At 46.0% G+C, this 23,870-nt stretch overlaps 1 protein-coding gene across 2 annotated transcripts; it reads left to right on the top strand.

The window, feature by feature from the left end:
- Positions 1-11,319: 11,319 nt before the first annotated feature.
- MYCL (MYCL proto-oncogene, bHLH transcription factor) lies at positions 11,320-17,902 on the top strand. Of its 2 annotated transcripts, none has more exons than XM_023526700.1 (3): positions 11,320-11,388; positions 11,915-12,419; positions 15,361-17,902. In XM_023526700.1, exons 2-3 carry the CDS (start codon positions 11,924-11,926, stop codon positions 15,954-15,956), a joined length of 1,092 nt encoding a protein of 363 aa, XP_023382468.1. In that variant the 5' UTR covers positions 11,320-11,388; positions 11,915-11,923; the 3' UTR covers positions 15,957-17,902. The 2 variants fall into 2 exon arrangements, with proteins under 2 accessions (XP_023382468.1, XP_011384841.1); XM_011386539.2 differs by having other exon boundaries at positions 11,350-11,555.
- Positions 17,903-23,870: the final 5,968 nt, after the last annotated feature.

The following is a 23,870-nucleotide window of genomic DNA, read 5'->3' as shown; positions in this document are numbered from 1 at the left end:
ACACTTCTGTTCACAAGCTGTTGACTAGTACTCAGTCACAAAGCCATACCTAGCTGCAAGGAATTCTGGGAAATATGGTTTTTACTGCAGGCCAAACTGTACCCAGCTAAAAAGCAGCCTGGGTGTAGCTTGGCCTTCGAAGTCCCTAAACTTTCTTTTTGAGCCTGGAGCTCCAAGAGAAGCCATTTGAATTGGGCTAACTCCCTCAGCAGGGAAGCTCTGGAAGCTCTGGGGCAGGGCTGCAGTACTGAGGCAATCATCTAGGACCAGCTCCTGGCCTCACTGACCTCACTGGCCTCGACCACTGGTCAAAGGCAGAATTCCAGCTGGAGAATTCTGCCAGACACATCACCAGGACTTCCAAAGGTTATGTTTATTTCCCTGCGATTTTTGCAGACAACAGGGCAGGGCTGTCAGCTAGGTGTAGAGTATCTTGGTTCTTTAGAGAATAGATCCAACCCCCTTGACACTGCCCCTCTCTGCTCCTACAGTGAATGGACAATGACATTGGCCTGGACCACCTCAGAGAGTTTACTGGGAAATCCCAAACACACCGACACCTCCCCATTGCCTAACAAAGCTCTTCAGCTCACACTTTCCTCCTGTCCTACTTTACATGAGACACACATCACGTATAGACACATTAACACACATTGCTTATGCCATATACCCAGGTCCACATCTATCTCTACAAGTTATTCACATATGAAAGTCACATACACATACCACACCCATGCTACATAAAAGCACAGCCCTCCAACTACCCACATCACTTATAGATACACACATATTATAGATACACTTATAGATACACACAGACATATACATCTACACATGATGTTCTAACATGGCTATACTTAGCACACACCATGCCACATGTACATCCATACCTACGCATTCTCTCACCCACGCATCACGCCCAGACTCCCACTGATGTTGGTTCCTGTGTGTGGGGGGCAGGGTCCCCAAGTTTCCTTATCCATGGGAACCATTGCCTTCTGAGCTTTGATGAGACAGAGATTCAGCAAGGTAATTGGAGGGAAAAAGGAAGCACCCCTACCTCCCTAACCCAAATACATATACTCAACCCACAGCAAGGGAGACTCATAGAAGAAAGATCGGCCTTTCCTCCAGTACCCTCTTGATCTGTGTTTGCTCCTGACATCAGGGACAGGACGTTCTGGGCAGGTAGTGTCTTGGCTCTAGCCCCACTACCTAAAATGTCCTAGGGACAACAATCGAAGTCAGAAGCCTGGAAGCAAGGCTGTACCAGGTCCACTAATGTCATAGTTACAGAAAAGCCCTTATGCAATGGGTACTGTGAAATGTGCAGGGCGTCTACGAGAGCTGAGCTAATGGACCTTGGTAAAGGGATAAAGAGGAAAGGCCCTCAGGGTTATTGACACCTACTCTGTGCCAGGCACCGTGCCCAGACCTCAGCAGCATTATCTCCTGTCATTCTCACATCAATTGTTATCCCATTTTATAAACAAGAGAATGGAGGCCCAAGAAGATGCTTAAATCCTCACAGCCAGTTAACGATTGGGTCTTGCTTTGGACCTGAGATTTTTTTTGTCCCTATAGCACTGGCCAGAGCTCCGATGTTGGGCCAGAAAGCTGCAGCAAGGTGCCTCCAGGGTCGGGGTAATCCCAGAAGTGAGCAGGCTGCATGAGGCTCTGTTTTAGTCTTCTCTCATTCTTCTTCCTTCTAACTAGGAAGGCAGAAAACTTTAGCCTAGGAAAGTAGAACTGGGGACCAGGAGACTAGGAAACAGTTGGATAGGTTGTGAGTTTAGATACAATGCCACAGGCTAAACAAATATTAGACCTGGATATTGATCCAAAGCTAGTGTCAGGCCAGGAGCTAGAGCTCAAGCTTGAAGCAGATCAGAGATCAGAGCTAGAACCAGAGTTGGAGCTCAGTCAAGAGCTGGACCTGGAGCTGCTATTGTTGCTAAGGTGAGTCCAAGCCAGGGAAAGGGGAATAACCAGCTACATGTCCTTGGCATGTTACTTATGCACTCTGAGCTTCAGTTTCCTCCTTGGTGTGTTTGAGATTTCTGTAGAATGGGGAAAATTTTATTTCTTCCACAGGATTCTCATGAAGATTAGACAAAACATATGTGATGGTGTCTGGCACATTGTAAGAGCCAAAGCATGTTTCAAATCTCAGCCCTGCCCCAGCCCAGATCTCTGGCTCCCAGTCAAGATCATTAGCCTCTATCAATGACAATTATAATACCTCCTGGTCACAAGGGGTGGGGCTCCCTAGCCTGACCTGCGGGAATCCTACCACGTGGCAGCTTCAGGTACCTCTGGTCTCCCAACTTGCCATCGGCTGAGAAAAATGTCCTGGGTGCTCTGTCTGCTCACCCTCCAGCCATTGGGGCCCAGCTGGGCCCTTCTTCTGAGTTCCCCTTCCCAATAGTGTCCCTGAGACCCACCAAGTAACCCTGGGGGACAGGAAAGTGCCTCTGAAAAGCACTGAGGTATCCTGAACTTGACTGGGGTCTTGCTCCACCTCCCCCTTCACTGGGCTACAGCAGGCTCTGGTCAGAATCCCTTCTAACCACCTATTTCTCAGTCCACCTCTGCAGTGAGGTACTGGGGAGGGTCCAGCCCTGCAGGATGAAGGCTAAGGTCATCTTAGGAGGCAGCTGAACCTTGCAGAGTCTTTCAAGCTTCTCTCCCGCTCCTTTAACAACCTTTCAGACCCTTAAATGTCCTTAATCCCTTAATGTAACTTTAACGTAAACAGGATCTCAGGGTCTGTCCTATATCCTGCTCTTCCCAAGCAGCTCTGGGGAGATTTTGCCCACTCCCCAGGCCTCCTGTCTCTCCAAGGTGCATCTTAAGCCCAGCTCTCTCCTGAGCACCAAACCCCTGATAGCCCACTGATCACCTCATGACAGACACAGACTTTCAGACCCCACATGGCTAAAATCAAACTCATTCTTTACCTGTAGACCCTTAGGTCAATGAATGGGTCTACCTCCTCCTACCTACTCTCCTGGGCTGGAAACCTAAGCGTCAATCAGTCCTGCCTCCTCTCTCTACCCCATACTCCACATCCTGTCAATTCTACTTTCTAAGTACTTGTCACTTATCTGTTCTTTCTTTCCATATCCACTCCAGTTACTGGGAAGGGCTCCATATCTTCTACTCCATATCTTCAATCATTAACTTCTGGCCTCTAGCTCTGCTGTGGAAACCCAACAGCCTACAGATCTTTTCTTTGATTCAGAGGATTCGAAAGGTGTAAACAGTCCCATTCTGACTTGTTTGAGAAATCTTGTATTAGAAGATGTCCCGGAAGGCAACATTTTAAAATCAAGTAATCAATAATCACAACTTAAATAAAATATTTGCCTTTCAAAATAAATTTGCCTTGCAGACCCTTGCAATAGTGGCTTACCTGAGAATTTTTTTCTGGTACAATTAACACCACTTTGCAAAAGACATACAAAAATGCACTATAAAAAAAGAGACTGCCTCTAGCATAATACCCAATAGCGAGTTTCCCGGGCCTTCGCTCTTTTTTAAAAAAGCCAAAATCTGAGTTTTAGATGAAATTTCACAATGCTTAAATGTAGGCAATCAGTTTTTTAAAAACTTTAAATTCACTGTTCAGCCCTCCTGTATTGCAACTTTCAGCCTCTCTACTGCATCCTCTACAGCACTCTTAAAATGGTCTTTTGCAATAATAAAAAATTATTTTTAAAAAATCCTACAGTTAATGAATGCTTAGTAGTTGCAGATATGGTTCCAAGTGCTTCACATGGAATTCATTTAATCCAACACTCAAGAAAGTAATGGATCACCAAATTCTCCGTGCATTTAACCCAACACTCCACCCACTGAGGCCCAGAAGGGTTAAGTAATTTGCCCAAGTTACACAGCTAGCAAGTGGAGAGGCCAGGATTCAAATCCATCCATCCGACCACAGAGCCATGGAACTGTGAGCGTCCTTGGGATCATGGACTGTTTTGCTCCTGCCACAGCTGAATAAACGATGGATGCGTAAATGAGTGAATGTATGAATAAATGAACCAAAGTGCAGATCTAGTCTCCTCTGCCCAGTTGCTACCTGCCTGAAAGCCGCGCGCCCTGCCCCAGCCAAGAAGTCGCGCCTGGGGTCCGCGGCGACTCAGCGGGAAGCCAGGCTTTTACAATGCAGGTGCGGGCTGCTCCCTCCCTTCCGCCACTTTGATGCTCATGGACAGCCCCGTCCGCTGCTTCCTGCTCAAAGCCCCGGGCCTGCGACGTCCGGCTGCCCGCCCTCCGGCCTCCAAACCCTACCCAGCCCTGGAGCTGGAGAAGGGAGTACGGAGGAGGCGTCCCTCAACGTTTGCCGAGTCCTTGTAAGCGGGCTGGTTTCCCCGTCCTAAGTCCACTTCCTGGCTGTGTGCTTGGGGCACGTCTGCCAGCGGAGCCACCACCGATTTTTCGCTTCCTCCTCTTTCCCGTCCTGCCCCCACCTCCTTGATACAGTGTCGCGGTGCTCAGGCACTCAGACCAATTTAAATTCAGCACCCACCCAAACCCTCCATAAGTATAACAATAGCTTCTACATCAGGGAACACATTCTAGAGGATGGTAATGCCTAGTTGAGAGCATGGGTAATCTCATTTAATCTTCACAACAGCCAATGCATGATGAGTCTTCTTATTCCCTTTTGACAAGTTAGGAGACTGGAAGACCAGATTGTCCCACTCCAGTGTCTTGCTTGTTCCGCACAGTGTTCAGTGCACCCGCTCCAACATTTTGGCTCAGGGACTTGAGCCAGGCCTGGGGATACAGATCCGGGTGGGTACTTCCCCGGCCCTCAGGAAACACCCCTTATGATGAAGGACCACTTTCCAATGCTGCGTGAACTAGGAACTCGCTTCGTTGCTGGGTGGACAGAAAGATATGCCTGAGCACTTAAGCATAGAGAGATTTCAGGTTTGGGGAGCAGCTTGCACAAAGTCGGAGATTGGGTGGGCCTCTGGGTCAAGCTCTTGCAACGACACAGCAGTGTTCCTCCCACTGTACCCTCCTATAGTCCCGGCCTGCTGATACTGGGTGCTCCATCCATAGGGACATCTTTAAGTGTGTCTGTGTTGGCAAGACCTCTGGAAAGCTTTTCTCCTCCCCATAAGACCTAATGTAGGAAAAGCCTAGGCAATGATGTCCTAGTAAATATTTAACAGCTGGCATGGGATGAGGGGAAACCCTGATATGTAGAATTTGTAGGAATATTTATTCTATCATGGCCAATGTGAGGCTACCGAAGTTGGAGATGGACAGTAGCACACCTTATATAGTACTTCCACCCTAACAGGTACAATATAGTAAAATAAGTAGAGAATGATGAGTTTGGAGTCTTTACTATCTTGGTTTTTAGCATTTATTTAAATGTAAATTTATGCAATTAAAATTTTAATGACCGTGTTTAACAATCAGCTCCCACAATTCCTGAAAATGCAACAACTGGCTTTCATCAAGCCAATACAAGCAACTCCAGCACAGCATCGTGCCTAGGACTCTCAGGTCCTGGGGAAGGCAGCTTCTTCTGCTTCCTCCAGCCTCAGGGCTCCTATGCACAGGATTCACCATCTCTTTAGTCTGGGTTTCCCTCTAGTGGACAAAAGAATCATTCCAGGTGATTCTCTTGCTCCACCTGTGCCAAGAACTCAGAACCCAAAGCAGGGTGTGGTTGAGGTTTGTCACCCCTCATGAGAAAAGTTTCTTAAGGAGGGTCCATATGGTTTCACAATTGTCCTCAGGCACTGAGGACTTGGTATTCCACCTCTCTGAGGGGCAGTGCCTGGAAGGCCCCCTCAGCTTCAGCCATTATCACAGTCTCCAGAGCTTCAACAATCCCATCTCATCCCCCATGTGATAGTTCAGGCTCACTACATTAGCCTTTCAAGTATGGGGGAATCCCCGATCAGATCTATCTCCAAGAAGGCAAACTGAAAGACTCTGTTCGTGTTAAGGATTACATATTCACATAACTCACAGCCCACCGGGGAAATACATATGAGGGCCATTCATATGTTTTGGGCACATCTAAGAAAATGGAGTCAATTAAATGTACAGATGAGGCTCAGAACTCCCCCTCCTACATTACACTTGGACTCTCTTCTTCCAGAAGTGATCTTTCCAAAGCATGGGTATATTTTGTATAAACATATATCTCCATTCATAAACCTCCTATAATTCTCCATTGTTTTTAGCATCAGTCCTCAGCCAGGCATTCAAAGCTTTGGTCAAAACTCCACCCATACTGTTTACCTTAAATCTCCAAAGAAAGAAAGAAAAGAAAACTGACATTTAAAAATTATTTTCTGGGCCAGGCACTGTGCTAAACACTTTGCAAACAGTATTTATTTAATTCTCCAATAATGCTGATAATTAAGGATAACCACTTTAAAGATGGGAAAACTGAGTCAGTACAGCTGGCTCAGTATGATAGTTTCCAAACAGATAAGTTTTATATTCAGTCTACTTCTCTTTGTTCTTGAAAGGTGGCCCCTGTCTCTTCAGGCCTGGTCCATTCCCCAGATTGGCTGCAGAGTGAGGCACAAAATTTCCAGAACCCTTTCTCACTGCTCTTAAGGTAAGGCCACATTCCTGAGGGTTCTAAGGAAAAGACTGCTTTTTCAGTGAAACTCAAGCAGAGGTAACAGAGCCACAGACATGGGATAAAAAATCAGACTTTAATCTGATTAAATTCTTCTGCTATCGCCAAAGTTCTTCCTCTCCCTTCCTCCCTTTTTCCCTCCCTAACTCTCCCTTCTTATCCTCTCCCAAATTCATCTCCTTACCTTCCACTGGAATCCTAGACATCTTTAAGGCTCAGATCGAATTTCTCTCCCCAGAATGCTCTCTCAGACAACCTGGTTCAGAATCCGCCCAATGAAAGTGAGAATTGTTGCAGTTTGAAAGGAAGAGCAGATTTCTGGCTAAATGTGAGGATTGATCACATGTGTTTATTTCTACTCACTCCTGCAATTCTATTAAAATGACAATAAATGGATTAGGTTTAAAAAGTATGAACTGCTTAATGGATATGGGGTTTCTTTCTTGGGTGGTGAAAATGTTGAAGAGAGAGAGAGAGAGAGAGAGAGAGAGAGAGAGAGAGAGAGATATTGAGAGAGAGAGAGAAATGGGAAAAGTTAAACCCCTACCAGCACATGGATGTATTGTTAACTAAGAAAGCTCATCTGAGTTTTTACTGGGGTTTCATTACATAGGCATGACTGATGGAATCATTGTCAACTGAATCTCCAGGTTCCTTCCCCTTTCCCAGAAGTCAGGCTGATATCACATGACTCAAAGCCTCAACCCTCTAATCACATAGTTGGCCTTTGTAGCTTGGCCAACACTTATCCTGAGTCATTGTAAAGTAATTAGGGGCCCCATCATGAGTACCTTCATTAGTGTAAACCTTCAGGGCCCACCATGAATAATAAAGACAGTCCCATCACTTTTGAAATTCTAAGGATTTAGAGGCTACCTTCCAGGAATGGAGGGGCATGCCACTTAAATTTTATTTATTATATAACAGAACCACACCAAGGTACATCATTGAAAAAAATTCAGAATGCCAAGGCAAAGAGCACATTCTAAAAGCTTCCAGAGAGAGAAACAGGTCACATACAAAGATCTGAAGATCAAATAATATCAATCTTCTGAATAGCAACACTGGTTGCTAAGAAACAGAAAAGCAATATCTTTAAAATTCTGAGAGAAAATTATTTCTAGCTGGTATTCTATACCCAGCTGAACTATCAACCAAAGATGTGGGTATAATAAAAACAATTTAAAAAATGCTAGGTCTCAAAAATTTTACTTCTAGAGTGCTTTCTCAGGCAGCTGCTAGAGGATATGCTCCACCAATAGGAGGAAGTAAATAAAGAAAGAAGAAATGAGCTCCAGAAAACAGGGAAGCCAAAACAGGAGAGAAGCAACGGGAATTTCCAGGATGATGGTGAAGGGAAGTTGCAGAACGACAATTGTGGAGCAGGCCTAGAGATCAGTAAGTTCAAATTGGGACAGAAAGACAAATGGTTTCAAGAAGAGATGTTTTCAAGAACAAAATGCAATCAACTGACAAGTTTGACCATATGAAGTGATCTTTGTAGCTGTAGTGGGAATGTGTAGGGTTAAATTCATAGTATATACATAAAAATCTAAGCAAAAGAAAAAAATAAGATAACCCTGAAAAGGATTGTGTAAGAAAGAAATGTGGTTAGACTACTCCACACTTATATAGTCAAAATACTATAAATTAATACTATAAATACAATTAATACAAAATACTATAAATAAATTAAATATTTTTTAAAATTGAACTACAATTGTACTGTAAGAATAAGGGGAAGATCAAATATGTGGGGGTGGGAAGGGAAATACAAGAGCTACATCCTCTCTTTCCATTTTAAAATGTCAATAAGAATTTAACAATCAGGAAAAAAATAGATTGTCTGAACTGGTCAAAATATGGAAGTAAATAGGAGGGACAAAAAAACTGCTAAAAGTATAATTGCCTCTGAGATGTGGGAATCAGGAGTGGGGAGGGCAGGACAGAAGACTGCCTTTTTTTTTAACCTTGTCACACATTTAGTTGGTTTTTAAAAACTGTACATGCATTATTTTGATTAAAAATATATTTTTAAGAAAAATAAAGGAAATTAAAAATTGCAGAAAAATTGAATGCCCCTAGGGTAGCATTTGTTACCTTGGTGAATTCATCACCATCCTGTAGGTCTAGACATCTCTGCAGAAAGCAGAACTGTTAGCCCTAAAAGCAGCAGCGTCTCTATGAAGCAGATACACATTAACCAGGCTCATGAGACTGATATTTCAAATCAGATGCCAATTTATTAATTTACAAGGGGAAGCAAAGCTTTGAAGCAGACTAGATCTTCTTGTTCACTGATGAATGCATTCTCTCCTTGGGGGCAGATCTACATAGGGAACAGAGTGGTTTTCAGTGAGTTGCTTGGTGATCAGAGCATGAGTGAGGTGGTGGTTGAATTGGGTGGTTGCAAAGAATGATGCCTCCATCTCCCTTGTTCCTGGACCAGCATCTTTGTCCCCAGACAGTGCTAAGATGAACACTCTGGTGATTGCCTTGACAATAATTTTTGATCTCCGCTTCATTGCCTGTCCAGACCCCTCCTGACTGTCACCTTTTTTTCTTTAGCTGCATTAATACCTCTATTCAGTTACAGTGTAGACTGGGCCTGACAGTTATTCTGTCTCCATCAGGTAAGTTGGCATTTATCTTTATGTTAAAGCATAGGAGGCTTCTGTCCAGTCAAACAGGCAGTACCTTTACAAAGCACCCATGATGTGCCAGGCTCTGTTCTAAGCCCTGGAGTTACAGCAGTCAACATGGTGACATCGGTCCTTGCCCTCATTGAACTTACAGTGTGATGAGGAAGATCAATATTAAACAAAGTGTAGAAAGTGAAGGAATGGCCTAATTTTCAGATGACAATTTGATTTACTTTATCTGAGTTCTTGAGGTTGGGTCGTCTCCTGGTGCCTCCAGAAATCACCTACTACAATGAACCATGGGAAGGAGATTTTGAGTAGGGACTCTTGTCTAGATAGAGAAAGAAGACCTATTTTCCATGCATATATTCCCAGCTTCCCATGACCCTAAATCCCAAATCCTTCCAATAAAGTGATTTTCAACTTAAATTTATCTAGGATTGGTTTCTGTCACCAAGAACTCTGACTCTTATAGCAACCATTTCAGACATCTGTGAACCAGAGAACAAGTCACCAAAAGGCAGTTCTAATCCCTCTGCCTCAGGGCTGCAACCAGACCTGAAAACTTTCTGATCCGTGCCTTCCATTCAGGACAAAGCAGGGCACACAGGCTGTCTCAATAAAATCTGATTGGCTGAGTCACTCAGTAAGTTTACAAATACCAGCCAGAAAGTACTAAAGTTACAAAGCTAGTAAGAGCTAGTTGCTGCTTTCAAAGATGTCCCACATGCACCTTAGACCCAAGATATCCAAAACTAAGGATGTCGTCTTCCTTGCCTTTTCTCCCAACTCCTGTATTGACTCACACCTGTGTCCCATGTTCCAACAGCACTGAATGGCTTGCACTTTTCCCTTCCCTCTGCTGAGATGCCAACAGTGAGTAGTTGGTGTTCCTAGACCACAGAGGTGGGAGGGAAGAAGACAGGCAGCAGGCAATCAGCTACTTGTAGATAGGGACCAGACCTTGAATGCCAGGTCTGGATGAATTGGCAGTTATCTCAAGTTACTTTCCTTGACCTAAATAAAGTAACCATACAGTTTAGCTTTTTCCTCTTCTATTCCTCTTCTACCGAAGGTAGTCTCTATGGAAAATGACATAAACGGCTTATATGTCCATCGTCTTGACCAGAGATGCAACTGCAAGCAATGTTCCCACTTTACAGGTAAGCAAACAGTGCCTTCAAATGTCTTGGCTCTACAGCCAGCAAGTAGCAAAGCAAGGACTTGAACCAAGTTTCCGGACTCCAAATCCCCATTCTTTCCTCTACTAGAACAGCTCTCTCAGAGATTTTTGTGTGTTGTGTGAGGGAGGGGCGTCTCAGCCCTGGCCTGGCCTCAGTGGAAAAGTTCTTCCCCTCACCACCAGCCCCAGGGGCTAAGTCAGTTCCGGGGCCTCTCCTCCTGGGCTACCTTCCTTCTCTAGATACTCTATCTTCTTAAATCCTCACAACAATCCTGTGAGGTTTTTATATTTGAAACTGAAGCTCAGAAAAGTTATGTTTCACGCTCCAAAGTTCGGAATCTTCACCACCTCGCCTTGCTACAGTCCAGGTTTGGAACACCTAGCTAAAGAAACCGGCCAACCAGTGATGAAGCGGATGCCGAGGACCAGCCCCAGTTCAGGGCTTAGAGCCGCCAGGTGGCGCGGTGGAAGTGCGGCTGCTTCTCCACCTCACCCCCCGCGGGCCCGACGCACCTGAACTAAGCTGGGAGAGCCTGGGGAAGTAGGCTCGCGGGGTGGGGCAGGGCGGGGCGGGAAGTAGCCCTATTCCTCAGTCTACAATGGCAAGGAACATTGGGACCGCCCAGGCCTTGATAGAGTCACGTACCCACCAGGCGACCGCCAGTCTGCATCAGCTTGCAGCATGCCCTGCGCTCCCCAGTGTGCAATTCATTTTCGGGGTATAGGGACTAGAAGAGAGCAGAAGAAAGCAGCCAGAGGGGGTGGGGCGGAGACTCCACCGTCCCCACCTGTCCACTGCCGAGAGGGGGCGTGTCTGGGGCGGGGTTTGTCCCGTAGGGCCCGCCCCGGGTCCCAGAGCACAGGGCGCGCGACGAGATATAAAGCAGCTGGGAAACAATGCGCCTGCATCGCGCTCCCGCGCGGATCCTAGTAGCGTCCGTAGCGCCGTGCGCGGGCGAGGGTGGGAGTGCGCGCGCGAGGGGCGCGCTCTTGAATGCAGGCGGCGCGCTCGGTGGCGCGCATGTGCATGTGTGCGGGCTGTCGGGCTGCCCCGAGCCCGCCGCGAGCGGGTCTGCTCCAGGTGGCGGGCGGCGGGAGCGAGGTGAGGCTGCGGGCGGCCGGGGGACCGGCGCGTGTCCCGGGAGGGCGGGCTGCAGGCTGCCTTCTGGACACAGCGCGCCGCCGCCCGCCCTGACGGGCCCTGGGAGCTGCGCTCCGGGCGGCGCTGGCAAAGTTTGCTTTGAACTCGCTCCCCGCTGCCTCGTCCGCGCGCTGTGAGCGGCTTCCCTGGGCACACTGACCCAAGGCCGGGCTTCCTGGGACGCGAGGGAAGGGAGCGGGTTTTAACCCTAGAGGTTGGGGAGGGTCGAGAGCTTGGTAGCCGGCTGTGCTGGGGAAATTGGGGACTCCTGCTTCTTTGGGCCCTTACCCCAGTCAGCACGTCCCTCTTCCCTCTCGCAGGGAGCGGACATGGACTTCGACTCGTACCAGCACTATTTCTACGACTATGACTGCGGGGAGGATTTCTACCGCTCCACGGCGCCCAGCGAGGACATCTGGAAGAAATTCGAGCTGGTGCCATCGCCCCCCACGTCGCCGCCTTGGGGCTCGGGTCCCGACGCCGGGGACCCGGCCCCTGGAATTGGTCCCCCGGAGCCGTGGCCCGGAGGGGGCGCCGGGGACGAGGCAGAATCCCGGGGCCACTCGAAAGCTTGGGGCAGGAACTACGCCTCCATCATCCGCCGTGACTGCATGTGGAGCGGCTTCTCGGCTCGGGAACGGCTAGAGAGAGCGGTGAGCGACCGACTCGCCACTGGCGCGCCCCGGGGGAACCCGCCCAAGGTGCCCTCCGCCCCGGACAGCGTTCCCAGCCTCGAAGCCGGCAGCCCGGCGCCCGCTGCCCCCTGTCCGCTGGGCGAGCCCAAGACCCAGGCCTGCTCGGGGTCCGAGAGCCCTAGTGACTCGGGTAAGGACCGCCCCGGGCCATTCGAGAGGGGGGCACCCCTTGGGTGGCCAAAACTCTGCCGCTGTAAGAGGTCAGGCACTGGGTCTTCGTAAACCCTTTGGCCACCTCCCCCTTTCTCTGGCTGTAGCTGCTGGTGTAGCCCCCAGCGGTGTCTGTCTGGCACGTGGGTGTGTTAGTAAACAGTTTGAAGAAGTGGCGTGGGAGCCAGCGTCCCTTTGATGATGATTGGAGCCCCAGGGGACAAGGGAGACTGGGTGAGGCTCGGCACTTAGAGAGGACAATACTGATATTTGGCTGTAGGGGATTTCTGTCCTCCAGAGGCTGGAAGGGGACCTTTAAGGGTCACTCCAGGCTTGAAGTTTTTTGTTGCTGCCTCTTTCCCTGGGAAACTCACACTCCCCTAGGGAGAGAAGAAGCTGAGGAGCCCTTTGTACAAAGCCAAAGCCTTCATCTTTTTAAAAATCTGGTCTCCTGTCTGCTTTACTTTAAAATGCTTCCACCCCTTACCATTTGTGCATATGCACCATTACCCATAAGACAAGTAGGGAATGAACGCTCCCCATTAACAGATGGAAGAACCGAGGCTTAGAAACAGGAAATCACTAGAAGTGAACCCAGCTTCCTGCCCTCTAGCCAGCTTCTTTTGCCCAACCCTCCATAGCAACCAAGCACTAATTCCTTGATGTTTAGAGGGTCTTCATGGTAGTTTACCTGAGAAGGACTACACCTTGCCTTGTTGCTTTGGCCTAAAGTGGAAAAGTGTCCCTTTAACTCCTCCCCGCCCCAATCCATCTGAGAGCTTCAGCTCCCTCCTTGCATTCAACAAATGTTAACTGGCCCCTAGTTTGTACCAGTGGACTAGGTGCAGAGGTCAGGGATATAGAGCTCCAGGCCCCCTGCCCCATCCTCCCTGTCCCATCCTTAAATGCAAGTGTAAACCTCACTGAGGGCAGCCTTCGGCATTCTATGCTATCAGACTACGTTGTTCTTAGTCTAACCTCTCCTTAGACCTCTGTACCCATGAGAAATACTGGAGAGGGTGCTTTTATAGGGTAGACTGAGGCTAGCACAGGGTAAATTGAGACAACACTCACTGCTGCTTTTAAGAATAACTTTTACATGACTCTTAGAGGAAAATGAAGAATGGGATATGGAAGCCTTCATACATTTGAGGGAAAAAATAAGAATGACAAGAAAAATTAAAAGTCATTTTTTTTCAGTCCACTGTGTTAAGGTCATTTTTAATCTGCTTTCTACCCCAAGAGCTTGTGTTTAATGGCTGGAATGGGAATTTAGAGATCAAGAAACCAATAAAGATGTGTCTCTGCAAAGGCCAATGGAGTGGTGGAGTGGGAGGAGCATCGTTTGCGAGCTTGGAGATCTTAGTTTGAGATCCAGTTACGAAGGTGATGTGTAGACTGGCCGATCTGGGTCTTTTTCTCCCTTGGCACGTGAGGGGGTTGTCCTTGACTGTCCAGCTGAGGACATTTCCTTTCCTGAGTAGAGTTAGACACTACTCTCTGAAAGGAGAATGATGTTTTACATGATCTCTTCCTTAGGCCACAACTATGAGGTTTAACACTGAAATATTAAAGGTTTGGGATGTGGGGAAGCCTCCTGAATCATTTTCTGACCTGCCCTTTAACCTGAACCTGTTTGCAAGCTCCTGGTTCACTCACAGGCCACATGGCCCAGAACAAAATGCAACAGATTGCAAACAATGAGGGGGTTGGGGAGAGTGACTGACTGCAAAGCTCAGCCAATAGAGGCTAGGGGCTGGGTAAAACAGCATTCCAAACACAGCTTAGCCAGCCAATCCCAAGCCTTGGGGCCAGGAGGGCTGAATGGTCAGGTTTTATTAATGGAGAAATAATGCGATTGTCCACACAATGGAAGCCTTCCTGACAAAGGGGCTCAAGCATCCTGATATGCAAAAGAGGCAGAGAACTGAGCTCTTCTGTAGTCAGGATAAAATGCATTAAGGTGGCCTTCTATGTGAGGCTGCAGAACATGTAGAGCAGAAAGGTTTTCCCTTAATTGCCTCTCTCCTGTCTGGGGTAACCTAAGAGACCTCCAAGCCAAGGAATGATGGGGGCATGTCCAGGTGTCTCCAGGTCCCAGGTGTTTCGGCCCTTGTATGGCGACATTCTCTTGCTGCTCAGTTCCTACCTCTGGCACAGGTAGCTTGGAAATGATTACATGTACCCTTTGTGAAGTTACTGCAGCTTTTGCTGACCTGGGATTATAAATCCAACCCTCTCCTGGTCCAGGGAAGGGGGTGGGGTGGGCAACCTATAAATGATGGATGATTTAAGAAACCCATCGAACCCAGGAGCAAAATGCCCTTAAGGGAAACCTTTCCCTCCCCTCTGTGGGTGAGGAGGGATGGGTTGTAGCCCTCCCTTTTCTGAATCTTGAGCTGAAAGGGATGGCAGAATAGAGAGGTGGGGAATAATAGGATTTATAACTTGTGAAAAGTAACAATTCCCCAAGTGCAGGCTGTGCTGGGCAGGAACAAAGGGCAGCTCTGCCCACAGACCCCTCATTTACAATTCTGATGGGGCATGAAAGAGCCCGACTGGGGAAGATCTTTATAGCTAAACTTTGTCCCAGGCCGATAGTTCTTTCTCTCCATCCTTTCAGTGGGGGAGGGGAGAGCCTGTGCAGACTGGGGTCTGTTGGCTTGGGTCTGCCTTTTGTTCTTATCTAAGCTTTGCTGTGCAAAAGGAAATTGGAGAATATTTTCCTTCTTGTTTATTTCCCCTCCTTTCCTTCACACTGTCCTTACCCCATTACAAACGAATCAGCTGCCTTTCTCCTCACTTCAGTTTGTTTATATCTAAGTTGGGAAAACATCACCTCCTTTCCCAAACTCCAGCATAAGGTCTTTGTATGTGCTTCTCATGGGGTGTGTTTCTTCTCTTCCTCTCCTCTTGGACAGAGGGTGAAGAAATTGATGTTGTGACAGTGGAGAAGAGACAGTCCTTGGGTGTACGAAAGCCAGTCACCATCACGGTGCGAGCAGACCCTTTGGACCCCTGCATGAAACACTTCCACATCTCCATCCATCAGCAACAACACAACTATGCTGCCCGTTTTCCTCCAGAAAGCTGTTCCCAAGGAGGGGCTCCAGAGAGAGGTCCCCAAGAGGCTGCAGGGAGAGATGCTCCAGCAGAGAAGGAAGATGAGGCCAATGAAGAGGTTGTGAGCCCCTTGCCTATAGAAAGCGAGACTCCCCAGTCCGGCTACCCCAAACCTGTCAGTTCTGACACTGAGGACGTGACCAAGAGGAAGAACCACAACTTCCTGGAGCGCAAAAGGCGGAATGACCTCCGCTCAAGGTTCTTGGCCCTGAGGGACCAGGTGCCCACCCTGGCCAGCTGCTCCAAGGCCCCCAAAGTGGTGATCCTGAGCAAGGCCTTGGAATACTTGCAAGCCTTGGTGGGGGCCGAGAAGAGGATGGCTACGGAGAAAAGGCAGCTCCGATGCCGGCAGCAGCAACTGCAGAAAAGAATTGCGTACCTCAGTGGCTACTAACTGACCAAAAAGCCTGACTGCTGTCTTATAAAAACCCAAGTTTATTTTTTAACCTTCCCTCTCCCCCTTAGTAATTTGCACATTTTGGTTACGGTGAGACAGTCTGGACAGTAGATCCCAGAATGCTTTGCAGCCAGTGCACACACAATAAGGGCTTGCATTCTTGGAAACCTGGAAACCCAGCTCTCCCTCTTCCCTGACTCACTGGAGCGCTATATCTTCTTTGGCGCCCTCGGCCTCTCAGGCAGGCATCTGACTGAGGAGCCTTGGGGTCTGCCTAGCTCACTAGCTCCGAAGAAAAGCCTGACAGATGCTATGCAACAGGTGGTGGACGTTGTCGAGGGCTCCAGGCTGCATGAAATCTCACACTCCGGATGAGCTTTAGGCTGGGAAAGGATGCTCCCACTGGTGTCTCTGGGGGTGATGCTAGGACAGCTGGGCCTGGATATTCTCCCTGAGGCTCCTTTTTCCAGGAGACACATGAGCTGTCTTGGGTGAAGACAAGCTCCCAGACTTGATCAACATGGACCATTACCTCACTGTCAGACACTTTATAGTAGCTGAGGATTTGGAAAACCTTTAATATATATATTATGATGTTAGATGACACCCACTCCCATCCAATGCTGCGAACTTGAGAACATTTAAAGAGCTTGGCCTCTAGATTCTCTGTCTCAAAGCCTTCTGGGCCCTTTCCTCTGAGGGAGACCATTCTGTCCTCACAAAGGACTTTTTTGTTTCCTTCTGCCTTTGTTATGCAATGGGCTCTACAGCACCCCTTTCCCACAGGCCAGATAGATTTCCCCAACACACAGAGAAATGGGTGCTAATTTGAAGACTAGGGAAGGCTTGGAGTCCTGGCCGTGAACTTGTTTCCTGCCTAGGTGTATTCCATCTTGGCATCTTTTCTTAAGGCAGATGTCAGAGATGTCAGGAGTGAGAACTGTACCACTTTCTCTTTCCCACTTCCCTGTCATCTCAGTTCCTCACTGATTAGTTTGAAGTTCTACCAGAACCATGCAAACCTGTCCTTCTTGTGCAACTCTGAGGAGCTTGCTGGCTCTGTAGCCACCCTTGGGTCCCCTGCCAGCTTGACATGAGTCAGATCCCTTTCCCAGAATCTGGGCCTTACTGAAGTTCTTACTGGGAGAGCTGCTGGGACTCATCCAGTGCTCTAGATTGTGGCCTAGCTTTCTGGTGGGTTTTTAAAGGAACTTCCAGGAGCTCTGCTTAGTTGGACCATGACGGATTTTGGCCCAGATGGACTTGGCATCTCCAAGTGGATTCCAGGTGCAGCTTCCACTCTTGCAAAGGCACCCAACCCTACAGGTGTCTTGTGGGCAACCTCAGCAGCCCCTAAGCCTAGTTTGGAAGGAGGACCAGTCCCTCCAGAACTCTGCCCAAGAGAGCAGGTGCCTGTTGGCTATCCATTTGAAAGTAGGGGAGGGGAGGATAGTAGAGTGCTATATGTGGCTCTGGAAAGTGAGCTGCTACTTCCAAACCTATTATGCACAATGATCTGTTTCTGGAGTTGCTTCCTGGCCTGAGAACCTCAGTGGAAGTTTGGAGAAAGCCTCTACATTTTGGAACATGGTTTTCGGGAGCCAACTAACTTCTGGAACTGTCTTTGGAGAAGAGGTGGGATGTAGGTTACTGATGTCTCACCTGAATAGCTTGTGTTTTATAAGCTGCTGTTGGGTATTACGCTGGGAGCAGTTTTTTGTTTTGTTTTGTTTTGTTTTTAATACTGTATTTTTGTATGCCTTTTGCAAAGTGGTGTTGTTTTTGTACAAGAAAAAAACTCTTGGGCAATTCTCCTGTTGCAAGAGTCTGATTATTTTGAAAGGCAGGTTTACCTGAAATTTTGTATTTAGTTGTGATTATTAATCGACTGATTTTAAAATGTTGCCTTCTGGGACATCTTCTAATAAAAGATTTCTCAAACATGTCAGAGTGGAGGCAGCTTATGCTAAGCAAGTCCCCCTGAACCAAGGAAGACTATTTCAGGGTAGCCACAAGGGAGCCAGAGTGTTGCATTTCTCTAACCACGTTGCTAACCTGTTCATTCCACTTCGGGTTCCTGAAATGCCATTTCAGACGTGTCTAAACAATGTAGGCTCTGCTCTTGGTGAACAGGAAATTCTCTTGTGAATTGCAGAGTGCTGAATTTGACTTTAGAAGGTTGAAATTGTGGTTCCACCACTTACTTGTTCTGTGCCTTTTAGCTTTACCTTTCCAAGTCCTAGATTCTTTGTCTGTAAAATGGGGATAAATGCTACTTCACAGGGGTATTAAATGAAGTAGTAGACGATGAACCACTTTCTAAACTATAAAGCCTTATGTTCTTTTGGGTGGTACTTTTCTTACCTTAGTGTACTTTTCTTACTTTAGTGGTGTGATGACCCTTTGCAGGACCTGTTTTTAAAAATTCTCTGCGAATGTGTGATATGTGATTTTTTTTCTTTCTCTCTGGGTTAATGAAAGAAAATGAAGCCTCCCTTTTCCTCACATCATTCTCATAAACTTGCTGCAAATGCAAGAGGGGAGAATTTAATAATAGCTCTTCCTGATAAAGCACCACCTATGTCTAAGCTTGCTTCTCCATATTATGCTTTGCCATCCATCTGCCGGGGCTACCGAAGAGGAAATGAGGTTCTAAGAATGAAACATTACCCAAAGTTACATAGCTAGTGAATGAGTTGGGATTTGAAACCAGTTCTGCCTATCTCTGCAGGCAAAAGTCTTAGCCACTGCATAGTAATGATCAGCTTGTTCTGTTAGCATGGTGTGTGTGCAAGAGGTAAACAGAATTCCATCACTTAACTGCTTCTTGGAACTCTCTCTCTTTGTGGCCATTGTGCTGGCCACTTTCTGGGATGAAGTGGAGCAAATATTCCATGACCAGCCCTTTTGTTGCATTTGTGGGCTGGGAGGGTTAGTCTTGTCCCAAAGAGGCCCCTTCTGGGACTGAAAGGAAAATGGTTGCTGTTCAGAAAGGCCATGAGCATCATGGTGGGAGAAGGCCACTTTGCCTTAGCTACTCCTGCTTTACAGCTGAGACCTGGGTTGGTATTGCCTGGCTGCACGTCTGTGGAGCCTGATATAGTCAAACAGCTACTGTAAATTACATTTACCAAGTGACCTTCATCACAACCTGGTAAGTAAGCAATGTCTGCCATATGGTACTAGAGCCCAGAAAGGTTTCTTTGTCAAGGTCACATAACACAGTCAGAATCCCAAACCCAATCTCCTGTCAGGTAAACTTTCCATTCCACCCTCACTGCCCCTAGATCACCAACCCCAGTCCATAAGTAGCTGTTTGATAAAAACATACTTGGATTACTGGGTCTCTTTTCTTTTGGGGGGGGATGGGGGGGCTCTTTTCTTAAAGCTCCATTTCTCTTTAGCGATTATCACTCTGTCCCATCCTTTTTTAAGGGCATTTGTCAAGAAACTAAATTTGTAGGACTCCTCTCCCTTTACTAGACCTTGAAAGAATTCCTGAATAAGGTATTAGGGACTCCTAGGTACAGGCACTAATGCTAGTTGTTTTACATATCTTAATTCTCACAATACTCTGGAGAACGGGATGGTGTCACTCCATTTCACGGATATGCAAACTAAAGCTCAGACATTTAAGTCATTTATCTAAGCCCACACAGCTAGTACCAGCTGCCTGACTCCAAGCTTCAGCTCCTTTGAGTCCAACTCTGCTAAGAAAGGAGTGGGAATAAAGCCATCTCCTGGGGGGAAGGGAGGGTGTTTCTGGAATGTGAAGTATTTTAAGCTCCTTCCTAACTCCTTTCTACAGACTCCTACCTCTATCTCTGTCTGAAAATAGCCAGGAGTTTATTCCTGGATTTCAGAGAACAGTTTCTACAAATTAGGTTTGCCTCTGAATAGTACACCAAAGGGACTACATCCCCAACTTGGGGATGTGGAGGTAGACAATAAGGGGCATCAGAGAAGCCACACTTGGTGTAGAAAGAAAAGGTCATCCTCTCCGTTAGACAATAAAAGGCTAAAGTGTGTGCTTAACTCCTGCCTCTTGGCAGCTATTTTGGGGGGAACTGAGACAAGTTGAGCTATCTTAGATGTGCTGAGTTTGTCTAAAGTGCCCCTGTGGGTAAGATATTGCAGAATATTCACTTCAGAAGGAAAAGAGGGGGTGGGGATGTCTTTGTTGAACTGGAAGGTGATAGGGAGTGAGAGAGAGAGTTTTCTTTCAAGGATAAGATAACCAGTTGGGAGATGATTGATGACTGGGTGACTGGGAGGGGTGAAGAGGAGGGATCTAAATGTGTCAGTGGAAGTTCCATGGAGTGTGGGCTTTTCTACTTTAAGCCCAGTGGGCAGCTCTTGTTAATGCCTTTATTTAGAACTGCTGCCAAAGGGATCAACTATTAATGTTCCCATTCTTTTGCTGAGGAAATATAAATATATTCTTAAAGTCTCTAATCAGGTAAGTTACTAAACAATGAGACAGTGCCAGGGGTCCAGTAGGTGCCCAGGAAGTGATGGATCACTTTTAAACTTGTGGGAAGCAGTATGGTTAAGAGGTCTCTCACACCGGCTTAGATCTCAGTTCTAAATCCGGCTCTTCATTTTCCAGCTGCCTGACCTTGGGCAAATTATTAACCCCTCCTAGCCCCAGTATCTGTAAAATAAGTATAAATAATAGCACCTGCTTCATTGGGTTGTTCTAAGCAATAGTAAGTGCTCAGTAAATAATTAGTGGGGTGTGTGTGTGTGTGTGTGTGTGTGTGTGTGTGTGTGTGTGTGTGTGATGAGTTATTGCATGTAGAATGTTTAGACTAGTCCCTGCCGCATGGTAAGCATTCTGTTGATGCAGGACAGAGCAATTCCCTCAAGTGGGACTAGACTCAAGCTCTACAGTGAGAGAGAAGAGGGTTCTTGGCAGAGTGTGAGAAAGCATTGAAACATACGCCAAAGTTAGAGTCAAAAGGAGAGTTTAACACCATAAACAGTGTGGTCTCCTCTCAGAGGCAGAGTGAGAGCCTGAGAGACTCAGAGGGACAGAGACCATAGAGAGGAGGACAGTGAGAGAGTAAAGGCACTGAGAGACCTGAGTGTCCAGGGAATTCAGTTTATATATCATTCTTTAGTTCCTGTGAATTACAGTTTAAAGACTTTGTTTACTCATTTTCCTTTGATATGGACAAACAGTGAGGAAGGATAAGAGTAGGTATGTAGAGTGAAAAGTTAAGAATATGTAGTGTGAAAGGCCTGCTGGCAGTTCCTAGCCCTTAATCCATAGGTTCCCTATGGTTTTAGCCATAGGAATGAATGATTTAATTTTGTGTAGGGCACCACTTAAAGACTCTGTTTTTCTTGTTTTCCCTTCACAGTGTTGGGAAAAGGGTTGTTAGCAATCCCAGCAGAAATTTTCCTTTGTTCTGCAGGTTTCCTCATGGTCTGGCTACATGTAGGGCTGATCAGCATATTGCAGTCTCTGAATGTAGCTTGATTTAACATTTTCGTTCCCTTGCCTCCTCCCTACGTTACTATGAGCATGTTAACTATTATCTTTTTTTTTCTAGTTATTTTTATTGAAGTAAAATACACATAACTTAAATTTACCATCTTAGCCATTTTTAAGTATTCAGTTCAGTGGTATTAAATACATTCATAATGTTATGCAACCATCATTGCCGGCCATCAACATAACTCTTTTCATCTTGTAAAACTAAAACTCTGTCTCCATTAAATAACTTCCCATTTCCCCCACCCTCCAGTCCCTGGCAACCATCATTCTATTTTCTCTATAATTTTGACTAAAGTATTTCATATAAGTGGAATTCTACACTATTTGTCTTTGTGACTGGATTATTTCGCTTGGCACAATATCCTCAAGTTCATCCATGTTTCAGCATGCGTCAGAATTTCCTTCCTTTTTTAAGGCTGAATAATATTCCATCGTATGTATATACCATACAGATGTCAATGAACATTTGAGTGGCTTCTATGTTTTAGCTATTGTGAATAATGGTGCTGTGAAACTGTGTATACAAATATCTCTTTGAAACTCTGCTTTCTGTTATTTTGAGTGTATACCTAGCAATGGAATTGCTGAATCATATGGTAATTCTATTTTTAATTTTTTGAGGAAACTCCATATGGTTTTCCACATTGGCTCTTCCCTTTTACATTCCCACCAACAGTGCACAAGACTTCCAATTTCTCCACATCCTCTCCAACACATTATTATTTTTTTTTTTTTATGGTAACCATCCTAATGGATGTGAGGTGATATCTCATTGTGGTTTTAATTTGTATTTACCTAATGATCAGTGATGTTGAGCATCTTTTCATATGCTTATTGGCCATTTGCATTTATTCTTTGGAGAAATGTCTATTCAAGTCCTTTGCCCATTTTTTTAATTAGATTTTTTTAGTTTTAGAAGTTCTATATATATTCTGGATATTAATCTCTATCAGACATATGATTTGCAAGTATTTTCTCCCCCAAATCATTAGTGTTATTTAAACCATTTAACAAGTCACACCTAGAATATAGATTCATCATATTGGAAGATAGAAAGGATTGGTAAAATAAGAAAGCTTCCCAGAAGGAATACCTGAAGTAATCTGGAATACACATATTGATGCCTCAGGAGGCAGTAAACTATCAGGGAATGAGTGCCCATGATTTGGGGAGACTGAGATAGGCAGAGGATGAAAGGAGGGCAAAGACCTGAGCCTCTCGTGGGTCCACAGCATCACATGGCCCATGGCAGGCAGGAGCTGCAAGTCTGTGATGCTACTGCATATATGTGCTCTCTATTTGTCCTTACTTGGCACTGCAGTGCTTCAAACTGAGCTGGAGTCAATTGACTCCAGTCATTAAACCTAATGTCTACTTTGTTCAGGCTGTAAGTCTCAAACCTGAGCATGTTTTAAGGTCAGGGCCAGGAATCTATATTGCTGACAAGCAAGCAGGGAGGTAGAATCCTGAGATTACACTTAGAAAAACACTGGAATAAGAGTTTGGAGCCAAGTCCCGCAGAGATATAAAAATGTTCACAGAAGGTGGTATAGATGGTATAGCATAAGGGTTAAGAACACGGTCTTAGGGTTACTATCTACATGATGTTGGGCAAATCACTCACCTCCTTGCCTGAATTTCCTTCTTTAAAATGGATATAATATTAATACCTACCACATAGAACTATTGTGAAGAGTAAGTAATAATTATATGCAAAACACTTAGAATAGTACCTCCCATATAGTTAAGAGCAATGATATATGAAGCTATTATTCCTTACAGAAGTTTATGAGCATGCAAACATAATTATGAAATAAGGCAATATGTGTCTCAGACAAGGGCTATGAGCCTCCAAAGGGGAAGAGAGTACTTTCTTTGGAGTCATTAAGAAAGTTTTTGTTGGGAGATATTGTGACTTTAACTGGAACAAGATGTACAGTAGTATCTTGCTAAGTGAAAAGAATAAGGTATTCTAGGCTAAGGGAATAGCTTTGAGGAAAAGGGGATTAAGAAGGTTGTGTGGAACCTGGGGAAAGAGGGAAATCTGGTCTGATTTGCTCTGAGTGGTCTCATTTTTATAAAACAAGAGGGGTTGCACTGGATTTCTAAGAGGATGTTTTCAATGGCAAATGTCCTCTGTGATTCCTTGAAATAGAGAAGTCAGGGAAAGAAACCGATAGTGGTTTGAGACACAGAGATTGAAGTGATGGGGTCATCCAAAACAGAAGTTGGAGATGTGACACTGAAGCTTTAGAAAGAGATTTGAAATGAAGATACAGGTTTGAATCTCATCAGGATATAAGATGATGAAGGTCCAAAATGCCAAGCCATGAGAAAGAGAAGGGGCCGTAGGAGTACAGGAAAAAGCTTAGAATAGGCAAGGATATCTGATGGCTCTGCATCTTTTT

Source organism: Pteropus vampyrus, unplaced genomic scaffold (genome assembly GCF_000151845.1).
Source record: "Pteropus vampyrus isolate Shadow unplaced genomic scaffold, Pvam_2.0 Scaffold2465, whole genome shotgun sequence".
Classification (NCBI taxonomy): Eukaryota; Metazoa; Chordata; class Mammalia; order Chiroptera; family Pteropodidae; genus Pteropus; species Pteropus vampyrus.
Note: the sequence above shows the minus strand (reverse complement) of the source record. Positions and strands in the feature narration are given on the sequence as shown.